General features: G+C 42.0%; 1 protein-coding gene across 13 annotated transcripts in view; it reads right to left on the bottom strand.

Moving 5' to 3' along the window:
• Positions 1 to 10887, bottom strand: part of ATXN3 (ataxin 3) — a 36821-nt gene extending 25934 nt beyond the window's left edge. For 2 of the 13 annotated variants that reach the window (XM_004739038.3, XM_045071151.1), the window contains exons 1-5: positions 10789 to 10887; positions 2862 to 3026; positions 2571 to 2615; positions 665 to 750; positions 203 to 269 (exon numbers count right to left, since the gene is read on the bottom strand). In XM_004739038.3, the coding sequence (XP_004739095.2) occupies positions 203 to 269; positions 665 to 750; positions 2571 to 2615; positions 2862 to 3026; positions 10789 to 10812 (387 nt within the window). In that variant the 5' untranslated portion in view covers positions 10813 to 10887. Of the gene's footprint in view, positions 1 to 202; positions 270 to 664; positions 751 to 2570; positions 2616 to 2861; positions 3027 to 9911; positions 10546 to 10788 lie in introns of those variants that run through there. The other 11 variants (XM_045071119.1, XM_045071139.1, XM_045071115.1 and 8 more) reach the window with 11 other exon arrangements.
• Positions 10888 to 13682: the final 2795 nt, after the last annotated feature.

Raw genomic sequence — 13682 nt, 5'->3', positions numbered from 1 at the left:
TCACTGTCTCTTTCTGTCAAATAAATAAAATCTCAATTAAAAAAAAAAAGAAATAGCAAATCTATCAAGATTGAAACCGTACCATATACACATATATGGTAACTTTCTTCACCTTTAAGGTACCAATCCTTTACATTATAGTTACAAATGGAGTGCAAAATGAGAAAATGAGAAAAAAGAGAGGGAAGGGGAGAAACATTACCTGTTTCCCTAATTTTCTAACTGTAAACCAGTGTTCTTTGTAATTGCATATAAATGATCTTTCATTTCTAGAAAAAGAAAAAGATACATACACAAGTTGAAATAGTAGAGTTCATATTCATTTACTTTATCTACTGGCAAGTATTATAAAAAACATTAGGATTATGCTCACAGTTAGGGATCACTGGTTTTTAAGAAATTACAAAACAGTATAAATCTCTCTGCAGATTAGTGGTGCCAGGCACACACATTGGCCTCGCACAGCATTTAAAGATCAGCTCCGACACTGAGGTGTGGGGAAGGCTCAGTGGGCAGATGTTCACGACATCCCCCAAAAATGTAATGGGAAACCGAGGGAATGAAACAGGGATCATCAAAACAAAAGTATTCAGAATAAACATTTCTTCTTTAAGAAATTTTAACTTTAAAAATCAAATTTAGGAAAAGCAAAATAAAGTCTTACATGGGATCGATCCTGAGCCTCTGATACTCCGGACTGTTGAAGAGAATTAGTTCTAAACCCCAAACTTTCAACGCATTGCTTATAACCTGTTAAAAAAAAATAGCAACTTTCCATAAGCTAAACCATCAATTATTTAAGTAGTATAGCATGTTAGGGTATAAACAACTGTATTTTATATATAATTTTCCCCAGAAGGTTATGGTTTTTTAAAGGTGTGTGTGTGTAGCTGCATCACTAAATCCATAGAAGAACAAACACAGCATTAAAGGAGTGCTATTTACACTAGGTTTCTGGAACATCCAGAGAAGCACACAATTCCTAGATAGAAGTGCCTCAAAAATCCAGATGTACATTCTATCCAGCGGGTACTATTCTTAAAACTAGTCCAATATACACATGCCATAATTTGGCTGCTACGGGTCCTGCTTTAGAAAAGTTATATCAACTCACTATCTAGAGGTTTCAGTAGTGATAAAAATTCTGTCTATTAAAAAGAGTTTTTTCTAGGAATTTCAACGGAAGCTTTCAGAATTTAAGCTTCTGTTATCATCGGTTTGTAATTTGTAGGGGGAAAAAACCCACAAAAACATACCTGATTACTTCAAACTGAGAAAACAAAAAGCTTTCTGAGAATTCACCCTCTGCCCTCCAAGGCAGCCAACGGAGCCGGAAGTGAAGCAGATACCTGCCCGACACACAGTGAATGCAGTGCAGTGGGCACATGTGAGCAGGCACCAAGAACAGCACTGCACACACAGGCAACGGCAGGTGCTGGGCCTGCCCCGGCCTCCTCCAGTTCTGCAGCAGCCACGGAGGGCTGCAGGCCACCATGGAGCCCTGGGCGGACAGGCTGCTGCATAAGGAGTCCGGCAGGACAGCACAGGGGAGTGCGACAGAGATATGTGTATAAACAGACTCTTCATGAGAGCTTCTGGAAGAACTCTGGACACACCTCTCAACCTCTCAGGGGTCAGAAACAGAGTGAAAGACCCAAAGAGAAGATAAAAGATCTCACCAGTACATGTACAATCACCCACAGAATTCAAGGGGAGACCTTAGTTGCAAAAAAGAAAACCAGCAGAAGCCATAGACCATAATAAAGGAATCCAATCCTGGTAGGTGGATTTAAATGGAAGGCAGTGAGGTGTTGCGTTTTCTCAAATTTACACAAGTAGGAAGCATGAAATACTGCAACTTATTGGAATTATGGTTATCAGCATCCAGATGTAAATTAAATAGTCTCCTTTCAAAAAGCCCTACTCTAAAAACGAATGTTCTGGGGTGCTTGGCTAGCTTAGTCAGTTAAGCGTCTGACTGTTGATTTCAATTCAGGTCTTGATCTCAGGGTTGTGAGTTCAAGCCTCACACTTAAATCCAGGTTGGGGATGGAGCCTACTTAAAAAAATAAAAAATAATAAAATAAAATAAAATAAAATGAAGCGTCTACAATCCTAATTTTCATGTTTATCTCTATAAAAATCTAGAGTATAATCTTACACTTTTTTCCAGTTTTTTTTCTTGTGCTCTATAGCTCATTTTTACTTTTTATTTATTTATTTTTTAAAAATATTTTATTTATTTATTTGACAGATAGAGATCACAAGAATGGGGGTGGTGCAGAATGCTGAGCAGAGAGCCCAACCCGGGCTTGATCCCAGGACCCTGAGATCATGACCTGAGCTGAATGAAGGCAGAGGCTTAACCCACTTAGCCACCCAGGTGCCCCTCATTTTTATTTTTTTAATAATCATACACTCTTAGACACCGTCTACTGGAGGAATTTCTGAAGGTCATATCATTACACTGACCATGAAAGGCTGTGAAAAGATATTCACATCAACCCTATTCTTAGCTTGAACAGTGCCTGGGACATAAACAACCCTTAGAGCACGCTTTGACTACTTACTTGAATAGAGAAAAAACCGCTGTCATCCATATTTCCAGAAGGCTGCTGTTTAATTTGGATAGGTAGTTGAGGCGGAGGTTGAGGGTGGGGAGAGAAGGATAAAAACTGTCATTAGTGTGCATATTTAAAATAACATCTTGTGCATTCCCATGTACACAGTCAAGAGCACAATTATAATTAACAAGTCAGAGCCCCATAGGAAGAATGGCGCATCCTTTTCTAAACAGTACCCACATTAAAAAACAAAAACTAAAAAACAAAAACGTGATTTAGTGGGTTTAAAATCAGTACCTGTAAAAATGTGCGATAGTCTTCACTAGTAACACCTCCTTCTGCCATTCTCATCCTCTCTTCCTCATCCAGCTGGTGTGCAATTGACGATAATTCCACAGGGCTAAAATATTCTCCTTGCAATAGATTATTCAAGCAATGCTGAGCACAAAGTGAGCCTTCTTGCTAATATTTCCAAAAGAAAAAATTCAAATGTGACTGGTTTAACAGATTTGTACAGTAGCTTCCTCTAAAGAGGAATTTAATCATTAACTTAATGCAGCCAAACAGAACCGTTTGGCTTTAGATAAGTATGATTAACATAAATGCAGGAGTTTTCACTTGCTAACACTTCCTTCATTATTTTACCACTAATAAAACTATAATTATTTAGCTATATGAACAAAAACTTGAGAATGATTTTTTTTTAATTTATTTAATACAGATCATAAGCAGACAGAGAGGCAGGCAGACAGAGAGAGAGGGGAGAGCAGGCTCCCTGCTGAGCAGAGAGCCCTATGTGGGGGGGGATCGATCCCAGGAGATCATGACCTGAGCAGAACGCAGAGGCTTAACCCACTGAGCCACCCAGGTGCCCCTTAAGAATGATTTATATTAAACAAATATCACTCTCTATCAGATATGTCAAATTTCATACTTTACTAGAAACTACTCTATAAAAAACATTAGCACCTCTCATTTTCAGTACCTAAAATACATACATCTTCGGAGGCTCCAACGCAAATTAAAAATGCTGAAAGGGAATTTTAATCCCTAGAACATTTGTATTCTTTTATCAAGACATTCTACCCAATCTAAATGCTTATTCAAGGAGGGGTACCTGGGTGGTTCAGTCATTAAGCGTCTGCCTTTGGCTCAGGTCATGATTCAGCATCTAACTCCCTGTTTAGCTGGAAGCTCCCACTCTCCCACTCCCCTTGCTTGTATTCCCTCTCTCGCTGTGTCTCTGTCAAATAAATAAATAAAATCTTTAAAAAAAATACATATTCAAGGAATTTGAAATCAGTGAACAAAAGAATTTCAAGAACTGATATATGTAAGAAAGATCCCATTTGATGTTAATGAAGACTGAAGCTAAGAGAGCCAAGGTTCTCTTTGGGGAACTCTGCACAAAATGTGTATATAGTACAGTACAATGGGCAAAACTTCCAAAAACCACCCCTGGAGCTCATTTCCAGACAAGCCAGCAAGGAGAGCTGCATCCACGAAAACACAGGATCTTCAAGATCACCACCTTCCTATGGTGCGGAGTGGAGTGAGTACAACTTCCCGCGGGCCCAGAGTCTTCAGGTGCTGGGTGGCTGGCTCTCAAACCATTGGCTCCCCAAAACTAAATCCAAGCTGCCTGGCACTGAGCAGTCTGCCTATCACTCTGCTCCCCACAACAAGGCCACTCTCCCATGCTTGCCTTGTAAGAAGGGAGACAGCCTGGTGGGTGAGATCCCTTCCTGTGAACACAGATCCCTCTGCGGGATGATGGAAGAAGATGACATTTTTCTTTTCCTGCTAACCTTGCTTTCTTTTTCCCGAGTAAAGTCTTCCCCAGCCTGTCTTACCTTGTGCAATTTGTTCTTTTTCCCCAGTAAAGTCTTCCCCAGCCTGTCTTACCTTGTGCAATTTGTTCTGAGCTACGTTACTCAAGAGATGGTCACCCCAGAGAGCAACATCTTGCAAGATACATATTTTTCCTAATGAATTTTCTAGGAACAAGATTCAGTTTCTGAAAATGATACAGGGTATATGTATACAACGGAACAGGATGGAAGCATTGAGACCATCTGAGTGTGAGATAGGGGACTGAGATAAACTCATCTTCAAATTCTAGTACAGAATAGGTACTTCACCTGAAGGTGAAGACAAAATCTTTCCCTCAAGTCACAGCTACATAGTGAGAGAGAACTTATCTTAACCTTGTTTCCCTCCTACTGTATTCCTATTGCCAAAAAGCAACTCCTTCTGAAAAATAAAATGTGAATTGAAGAGATACACAGACCTCCTACTAATAATATTCTACTGTACTGAAAGATGGGCAAGACAAAGAAGTATTCACAAGAAGATAGCCAAATGGCTAAAAAACACAAAAAGATGTTCCACTTCATTAACCATCAGGGAATGACATAGTAAAACCACAGCGTTACTACTATAGACTCTCCAAAAAGCCTAAAATGTTGGAGATTAGAAACATTAAAACTACTGTATACCGCTGATGAACATTAAATTGCACACCCACTCGGGAAAACTATTTGGAGTATCTACTAAAGCTTAACATCTACCAACCCTATGATCTAGCAATTCCACAACTACGTGCATAATGCCAACATTAGAAATGTAAACATACATTTATCAAAAGACATCTATAAAAGAGCCACTATTCGTAACGTTCTCAATCCAAACCACCCAGATGCCATCAGAGTGGAAGAGGTTAATTGTGTTATATTCAAAAGGGAATACTATATGACAATGACAATGAATTAGCTACAGCCACCTGCAACAGTATGGATCAATTAATGTTAAAGAAGACAGATTCAAGGGGCACCTGGGTAGCTCAGTTGGTTAAGCATCTGACTTTTTTTTTTTTTAAAGACTTTATTTATTTATTTGACAGATAGAGATCACAAGTAGGCAGAGAGGCAGGCAGAGAGAGAGAGAGGAGGAAACAGGCTCTCCGTGGAGCAGAGAGCCCAATGTGGGGCTCAATCCCAGGACCCTGAGACCATAACCTGAGCTGAAGGCAGAGGCTTAACCCACTGAGCCACCCAGGCGCCCCAGCATCCGACTTTTAACTTCAGCTCAGGTCATGTGTCCCTAACCTGGTTTTGTTACACTTAAAAAATTTCAAGTAACAACAAAAAGACCTCTGCTAAGATACAGCTATTTTCACATATCAAGAGCTCCCTACTACAGTTACCAGACACTGGATTTGCTGGGGACAGTTCTAATGCAAATTTTCTGTCCATCTGACAGGCTACATGCCTCAGCTTGGTACTCTCAAACTACAGTCATCACATTGAATACATACATTGAAATTGTGAATCCAACTATTAGTTTAAAAATTCTCTCTATAAAAAAACTAAAGAGGGGCACCTGGGTGGCTCAGTGGGTTAAAGCCTCTGCCTTCAGCTCAGGTCATGATCCCAGGGTCCTGGGATCGAGCCCCACTTTGGGCTCTCTGCTCTGCAGAGAGCCTGCTTCTCCGTCTCTCTCTCTGCCTGCCTCTCTGCCTACTTGTGATCTCTCTCTGTCAAATAAATAAATAAAATCTTAAAAAAAAAAAAAAAACTAAAGAAAGTCTCTATAAAAAAGCCTTGAAATAAAAAAAAGTAAGCATTTAATATCAAACCTTGTCTCAGTAAAACTACTGCTGTAGGAAACATCAAGTTCTGTACTTCTAATATGATTGAATGGAAGAAAAGAACTGTTCTGTCCAAATTTAAAATCATTTTTTAAAGTCACAAGATGAATCAAATTCTGTATGAACCAAAAAAAAAAAAAAAATTGCACAATGGCCCCACCTAAGATTACCCATCCCTGCGCCCAACTTATTCCCACCCACCTCTTGCTCATGGAACTTCAACCAAAGTTAGATAGAAGTTTATCTGTGCCATAGTCAAAATTCAGTAGTACTGAAATTCCATGATTTCAGGCCCAGACTTATTGTGCTGGGATTAGAGAATGAACAAACTAAGATATTTTATTTGATTTTTAAGATTTTATTTATTTATTTGATGGGGCACATGGGTGGCTCAGTGGGTTAAGCCTCTGCCTTCATTGGGCTCTCTGCTCAGCAGGGAGCCTGCTTCCTCCCTCAATTTCTGCCTGTCTCTCTGCCTACTTGTGATCTCTGTCTGCCAAGTAAATAAATAAAATCTCAAAAAAAAAAGATTTTATTTATTTATTTGAGAGAGAGAGAAAGCACAGGGAGAGCAAGAGTGAAAAGAAGACTCCCCACTGAACAGGGAGAACAATGCAGGGCTCAATCCCAGGATCCTGAGATCATGACCTGAGTTGAAGGCAGATGCTTAACCCACTGAGCCCCCAGATGTCCCTATCAAGGTGTTTTATAAAACCATAAATAGTGAGATGCCTGGGTGGCTCAGTGGGTTAAAGCCTCTGCCTTTGGCTCAGGTCATGATCCCAGGGTCCTAGGATCGAGCCCCACATTGGGCTTTCTGCTCAGCAGGAAACCTGCTTCCCCCTCTCTCTCTGTTTGCCTCTCTGCCTACTTGTGATCTCTGTCTGTCAAATAAATAAATACAATCTTCAAAAAAAAAAAAAAAATCCAGGGCGCCTGGGTGGCTCAGTGGGTTAAGCCGCTGCCTTCGGCTCAGGTCATGATCTCAGAGTCCTGGGATCGAGTCCCGCATCGGGCTCTCTGCTCAGCGGAGAGCCTGCTTCCCTCTCTCTCTCTCTCTGGCTGCCTCTCCATCTACTTGTGATTTCTCTCTGTCAAATTAATAAATAAAATCTTTAAAAAAAAAATAAAAAAAAAATCCAAAACCATAAATAGTAACTGGAACCACATCACTCCCTTACTGTCCCCAAAGTCTTCAGGACCAACCTGCCACTAGTTCAAATTCCCAGAGATACTACTGTTTATAACAGATTACAATAGAAACCAGGCATAAACCTAAGAGTGTGTGCTCAGAAATGGCCTAACCTAAAGAGTCACGCCATCAACCTAACAGATCTTCATCCCATCTCAGGGATGATAAGGTTTCACTCCCATTATGAGGGTCAGCAAACACATGCATCTGAGTAACAACAACAGCCAGTATGTCTATACTGCTGGTTAGGAAGCCTTCCAAGTGCTTATAGCCGAGGTGGACACTTTACTATCCTTGCACCACAGAGGAGGAAACTGGAGCAGAGAGATATAACAAATAACTTGCCCAAGATCGTATGGGTAGTAAATGGCAGAGTTGGGATTCAAACTCAGGCAGAAGTTTCATGTCTATGATATTATTACTTCCTCAAATCACTCATTTGGAATTTGGTTATTCCCAAACCTAAACTATCCTAAATACAATTATGAACCAACAATCACCGAAGGGCAAAATGAATATTATAGTCAAAGCTCAGCATCTTTTAAGTATTTTCAAATACAATCCCCAAAAGTTTGATTATCATTCTCAGTTTTCATTACATTAAAAGTACCAATTGAGATGGCACAGTGACTGTACCAAGAGCAGGCAGCAACAGAAGTAGTAACAAACATGACAGCAGACACCAGAACCAAAACACCCAGCAGTTAGTGGCCATTTAGTATTAGGATCTAAGCTAGGGGTTGGCAAACCCTAGCCTATAGATAAATACAACCTGCTCCAGTAGCTAAGAATGGTTTTTATGACTTTATTTTTAAAAAAATTTTAAAGATGTTTTTATTTATTTTAGAGAGAGGGAGAGTACATCTAAGGAGGGAGGAGGATAGGGGGAGAGGGAGAAAGAATCTGAAGCCGACTCTGTGCTCAATATGGAGCCCCACGCAGGCCTGGACCACATAACCCCTGAGATCATAACCTGAACTAAGACCAAGAGCCAGCTACACAACTGACCGAGCTACCCAGGTGCCCCGGGTTTTATGATCTTAGATAGTTGGGTAAGATACCCATACACACATCAAACAAGGATATGTGAGATACCATAGATGGCCTAGAAAGCCTGACATATCTAAAAAAAAATTATTTGCTTTAGATAAATAGCACCACACACATCTTAGAAGCTCAAGAAATTCTCAATTCGGTCAAATATTTATTGAGCAATTACTATGTGCCAGGCATGGTCTTAGGCACCGGTGACAGATCACCAAGCAACTGTTAAGCTTAGATTCTATCTTTAAAAAGGACACTCAAAATGGTAACTCTGAAAATGGGGAAACCAATATCCCACAGAAGGCAGCTGCAAGGCCTGTTGTAGGCAGGTATCTCTACATACATAGCTTCATTAGAGTCAAAGCTGGTTCTCTGAGTCTAGCAAAGGTTAAGTGTGTGTGGCATAGGGGAAGGGAGTGTGCTAGAAAATGGCATATTAAGCTAAAACATTCCCAGAATGGGCTGAGTACAAGATTAACAATGGGCCCTATGGTTACAAGTGCTTCCCATTCTTGAAATATGCCCCCCAAACCTTACCAGCCTCACCTATTAAGTACATTTAAGTTGATGACCAAGGTATCATTTTAAGTATCTTTAAGCCTACACAGATGCTTATTGTGACTTTTTTTTTTAATTTAATTTATTTATTTGTCAAAGAGCGATTGCACAAGCAGGAGGAGTGGCAGGCAGAATGAGAAGCAGGATGCCGACTGAATAAGGAGCCTGATGCAGGACTGGATCCCAGGACCCGAGGATCACGACTCTAGCCAAAGGCAGAGGCTCAAGACTGAGCCACCCAGGCATCCCTGGATAGTGAGTTCTTTCAGGAAAGGACATCTTTATGAGGCTGGCACCCAGCTGCTTCTGATCTGGTGGTTCAGTTGTTACCTTCACTGAAATCTATCCGAATAGCGCCTCATACCCACCAATCCATATTTGTAAAAACATATTATATGAATCTCAAGAGGTGGTGTGGAAATGTTTAAAGTCTTCCATTTGAAACATCTGGTCCTACACTAAACTTCTGAAAATTAATAATAAAAATATGTATATGTAGGGTTCTCATCACCCAATCTCCTTATGCAACTAAATTTCTCTTGTGCAAGACTCATAAATCATGTCAATTGAGTCAAAAGATTAGTGATAACTATACCATTGAGCCCTTACCCACACATAAAAACTGGTCTACTCCAGTGTTAAAATGTGCTAAAATGTTTTCTACAAAGAAAAGCATTCTACTTAACTACTCGTTTAGATTTATTCTGTGCCCCTTTCATCTTTGATGGCTTTGAATTGTGTGACTTTTTAAATGGATCAATGAAAGTGTACAAGTATTTAACAAAACAAAACTCCTTTGCTCTCACTACATAATAACCTCACTAGCAACCCTTTCCAAACATGAAACTATTATGAAACAACATATCATGTGCCAAAATTGTCCTGAAGAAGGTTTCACTCACACCCAAATAGCTTGTTTACTGTGTGTGAGAAAAGACGAGTTCCTCCACATGCCACAAACAGCATCTTCAAGTGCGTGGTCATCCAAGAGTAAAACACGAACACTAGGCGGACCAAAACACAATTATTCCCGTCCACTCCTAATACATAATAAGAGAGCTGGCCTCCTGCTCTCTTTCCATCCGGAAAGATGCAACTACCAAAAGAAACGAAACCTAAACATCCCGTAACAAAAACTCTTGTGACGACTTCCCTATTTAGGGGCGCGGAGGATTTCCTACCTCACTTCCCTAAGTGTCAGCCCCTACAGGGGACAAGCCAAGGACCCCGCCCTCGGGAGGCTCCTGGACCCAGTGCAGGCGAACAAGAACACAACCCCAGAGATCTAAGTGTATGGGAGGTTCCAACATAGAATTGAGGAGCCCAGAGAAGGAAAAGTTAATTCCGCCAGGAGCAGGACTGGAGGAGTGGGGTGGAGCTGGCAAGGGTCGAGGGACTTGTCGAAGAGGTGAACAGCTAGAAACCTAGGCGAGTGAAGGAGAAGGGACTGGAGAACGAATCCCACGGAAAGTGGAGGGGAAGAGCAGAAGCTAACCCATTCGGTGCCAGCCCCCTCCCGCGCCCCATGGCGCCCCCGGCCCTGCTTCATTCCCTCCCAGCTCCCCGGCGCTCCCGGCCCGGGACTCCACCTGCAGCCGCCTCTGGGGCACAGGGTGCGGTGGGGGCGTCGGTGAAGCTCCCCGCCCTATGAAGCTCCTCTGCCCGGCGAGACTGGGACGGGGGCGACGGGGGCCCCCGCCGGCGCTCCGAGAGGAGGAGGTACCGCGCCCCACCGCAGCCCCCGCACCGCAGACAGCTCCCCACCGAACGCGGACACTCACTTTCTCGTGGAAGATGGACTCCATGTTTATTTGTCTGGAGCCAACGGCCCCCGCGCCGAACCACCCCCCTCCAGCCCCGCCCCTCAGCCCCACCCCTCCTCCCACCCCGCCCCGCCCCGCCTCGAGCCGCCCCCACCCACGTGCCTCGCACAGACCAATCATCCCCGAGGATATGAATCACGTGGAAAGAAGAGCAAGTGAACGCCGGGGCGGTAAATGCAAGCGCACGTGACCTTTGTAGCGCGTCCTCCCATATCCCTCTATCGGGCCGGCTGGGGGTGTTGCAGCGCCACCTATGATCTGGAGGAATTTCTCTGCTTCCCACCCATTGCTATGGATTTTTAGGCTATTAAGGGGTCTGGGTGAGGAACACTTGGGTTCTATGTTCTTTTATGTTTTCCACTTTGTACTTTCTGCTTGTATCTGCGTTAAATTATTTAATATCTTTCTCCTCCTCCCCCACTGAAAGCCTGATTAAGCAAAAGACCTATTGCATTCCCCAACACTAGCGCTTGTGTAAAAATACAATATTTATAGAGAGCTTATTGTAAGGTAGGCATTCTTTTTGAACTACTTTGCATATATTAACGAATTTAATACAACCACCTTTGACATAGGTGTTGTTATGATCCCTTTTTACACGAGGGCACTGATGCACAGGAAGGTTAAGAAAAGAAGGGACTCCAAGGTCAGCTAGTGAGTTGCCCTTGCTGGAGTCCAAATCCAGACACCTTGTTACTAAGTGTCTGCGTTCTGACCCTGAAAAGGCAGCATGAGTTGGGGGAACTGAAAGTTCAGTGAAGTGGAGAAAGGGGTTTGATGAAGCTGAAGGAGTAGGAAAATAGTAGATTTTGCACCTTGAAATTAGATTAAGGAAGTTGTTTTTAAAGACAGTTGGGGAGTTATATAAAATTTTTAACGAAGAGATGCTCAGATTTGCATTTTATAAAGATCACTCTAGCTGCAAAAGAGCTGATGCTGTGGAAGGAATCTTGGGAGAGATGGTGGTGTTTGGGCTAGAGTAATGACTTGCAGTGGAGAGGAGACCATTTTGAGAGATGATTAGGAAGTGGGGACACTCAACGGAACTTGGTGAGAGTGGACAGTGAAGGACACAGAAATGTTAGGGATGATATCTGGGTTTCTGCCCTAGGCAGCTACTGTGGCAGGAATAGTATTCAGTGAGATAGGGAATACTGGAGGAAGGGGCAAGGTTTGGGGGTATACCCATGATATGTAAGACAAATAACGAGTGGAGGTTATCTATTTATCTATCTATTTATCTTTCTATATAAATGGTCTGGATTCAGGGGCTTGGTTTTGCTGTAGAATGGGGCATTATTCACAGGAGTGAATAAAATCATCTAGGGGAAAAGGAAGAGATTGAAAAGAGGATTTAGAGTAGAACCCTGAGGGTAGAGAAGGAATAGCCAAGGAGAAGGGAGGAAAAGCAGGACAGTGTGACATTACCAAAGCCCTGAGAAAGGAATGTTACAAGAATCAGTGTCAGTTGCTGCTAAGGGGTCCAGCAACATAAGGACTTACAAGAGTCCACTAAATTGTTGCTATGGAGACCACTGGGGACATCAGTGAGTGTAGGCTCAGAGGAACAGAATGGGCAGCGGGAGGTAAGGAAATGGAGAGTACTAGTGAGGACCAGGTGCTCAAGGTTACCTAGTTACCCTTTACTGAATGCTCCTGGGTGCACAGTCCACATTTTCTTATTGGGGGAACAGTATATGCATGTTCTTAAGGAACTGTGGCCTAACTGGGGAAACAAATCAGGGTCTCACGAAGTGAAAAAATATGCAAAACATTTTTTCCTGATTTATTATTTTTATTTATTTTATGTTTAAAAGATTTTACTTAACACAGAAAGACCGCATGCACAAGCAGGGGGAGTAGCAGACAGAGGAAGCAGGTTCCCCCGTGAACAAGGGGCCAGATGCTAGATTCTATTCCAGGACCCTGGGATCATGACCCAAGCCAAAGGCAGATGGCTAACTAATGGTGCCACCCAGGTGTCCCTCCTGATTTATTTTTAAAGAAAGTGAGTGTGTACAGAAACACATATCTTTTTGTTGATGTTGTTGTTGTTGATATACATTACAAATCTGTGTAAGAATATTCAAGAAATCCTGAGGTTATGCATGTGCTTGAGATGGGAAGAGAACTAGGCAATAGGAGAGAGGGACGGGAACGAGACTTTTCACAGCATACAGTTTTACTCGATTTTTCAAATATTTAATGTATTAGATTCTCAGAAAAAAAAAAAATTGTATTCATTTGCTATGGCTGCTGCACCAGATCACCACAAACTTGGTGGCTAAAAACAGAAATTTATTCTCTCACTGTTCTTGAGGCCACAAGTCTGAAACCAAGGTGTTAGCAGGGTCATGCTCCGTGGTGACAGGAAGAATTCTTTCCTCACTTCTTCCAACTTCTGGCGGCCGCTGGCCCCTGGCTTGTGGTTGCAGAACTCCAACCTTGGCTTTGGTTTTCATGTGGGCTTTTTCCTTTTGTGTCTCTGTCCTCTCCTCTTATAAGTACCAATGATTGGATTTAGATCCTACCCTAATCCAGGGTGATTTCATACTGAGATCTTTAATTATGCTGTCAAAGACCCTATCAGTGATAATTAGGGAGTATCATTTTATTGTAATTTTACTTCTCCTAAATTCAATATTATCTAAAACAAAATGTTTTCTGAGAAGAGGTAGTTGAATACAACAGATAACATGTATGCATACATGGAGCCATCACAAGCAAGAAAATGAACAACATATACTCTGAAGTTTCCTTGTGCCCCCTTGCAATTTTTTTTAAGATTTTTTAAAAATTTATTATTTATTGAGAGTGAGCACGAGCAGGGTGAGAGGCAGAGGGAGAAACAG

Source organism: Mustela putorius, unplaced genomic scaffold (genome assembly GCF_011764305.1).
Source record: "Mustela putorius furo isolate JIRA1106 unplaced genomic scaffold, ASM1176430v1.1 tig00000129_pilon_pilon_pilon, whole genome shotgun sequence".
Classification (NCBI taxonomy): domain Eukaryota; kingdom Metazoa; phylum Chordata; class Mammalia; order Carnivora; family Mustelidae; genus Mustela; species Mustela putorius.
The sequence above is the reverse complement of the archived record's forward strand: the minus strand, read 5'-3'. Positions and strand labels throughout refer to the sequence as shown.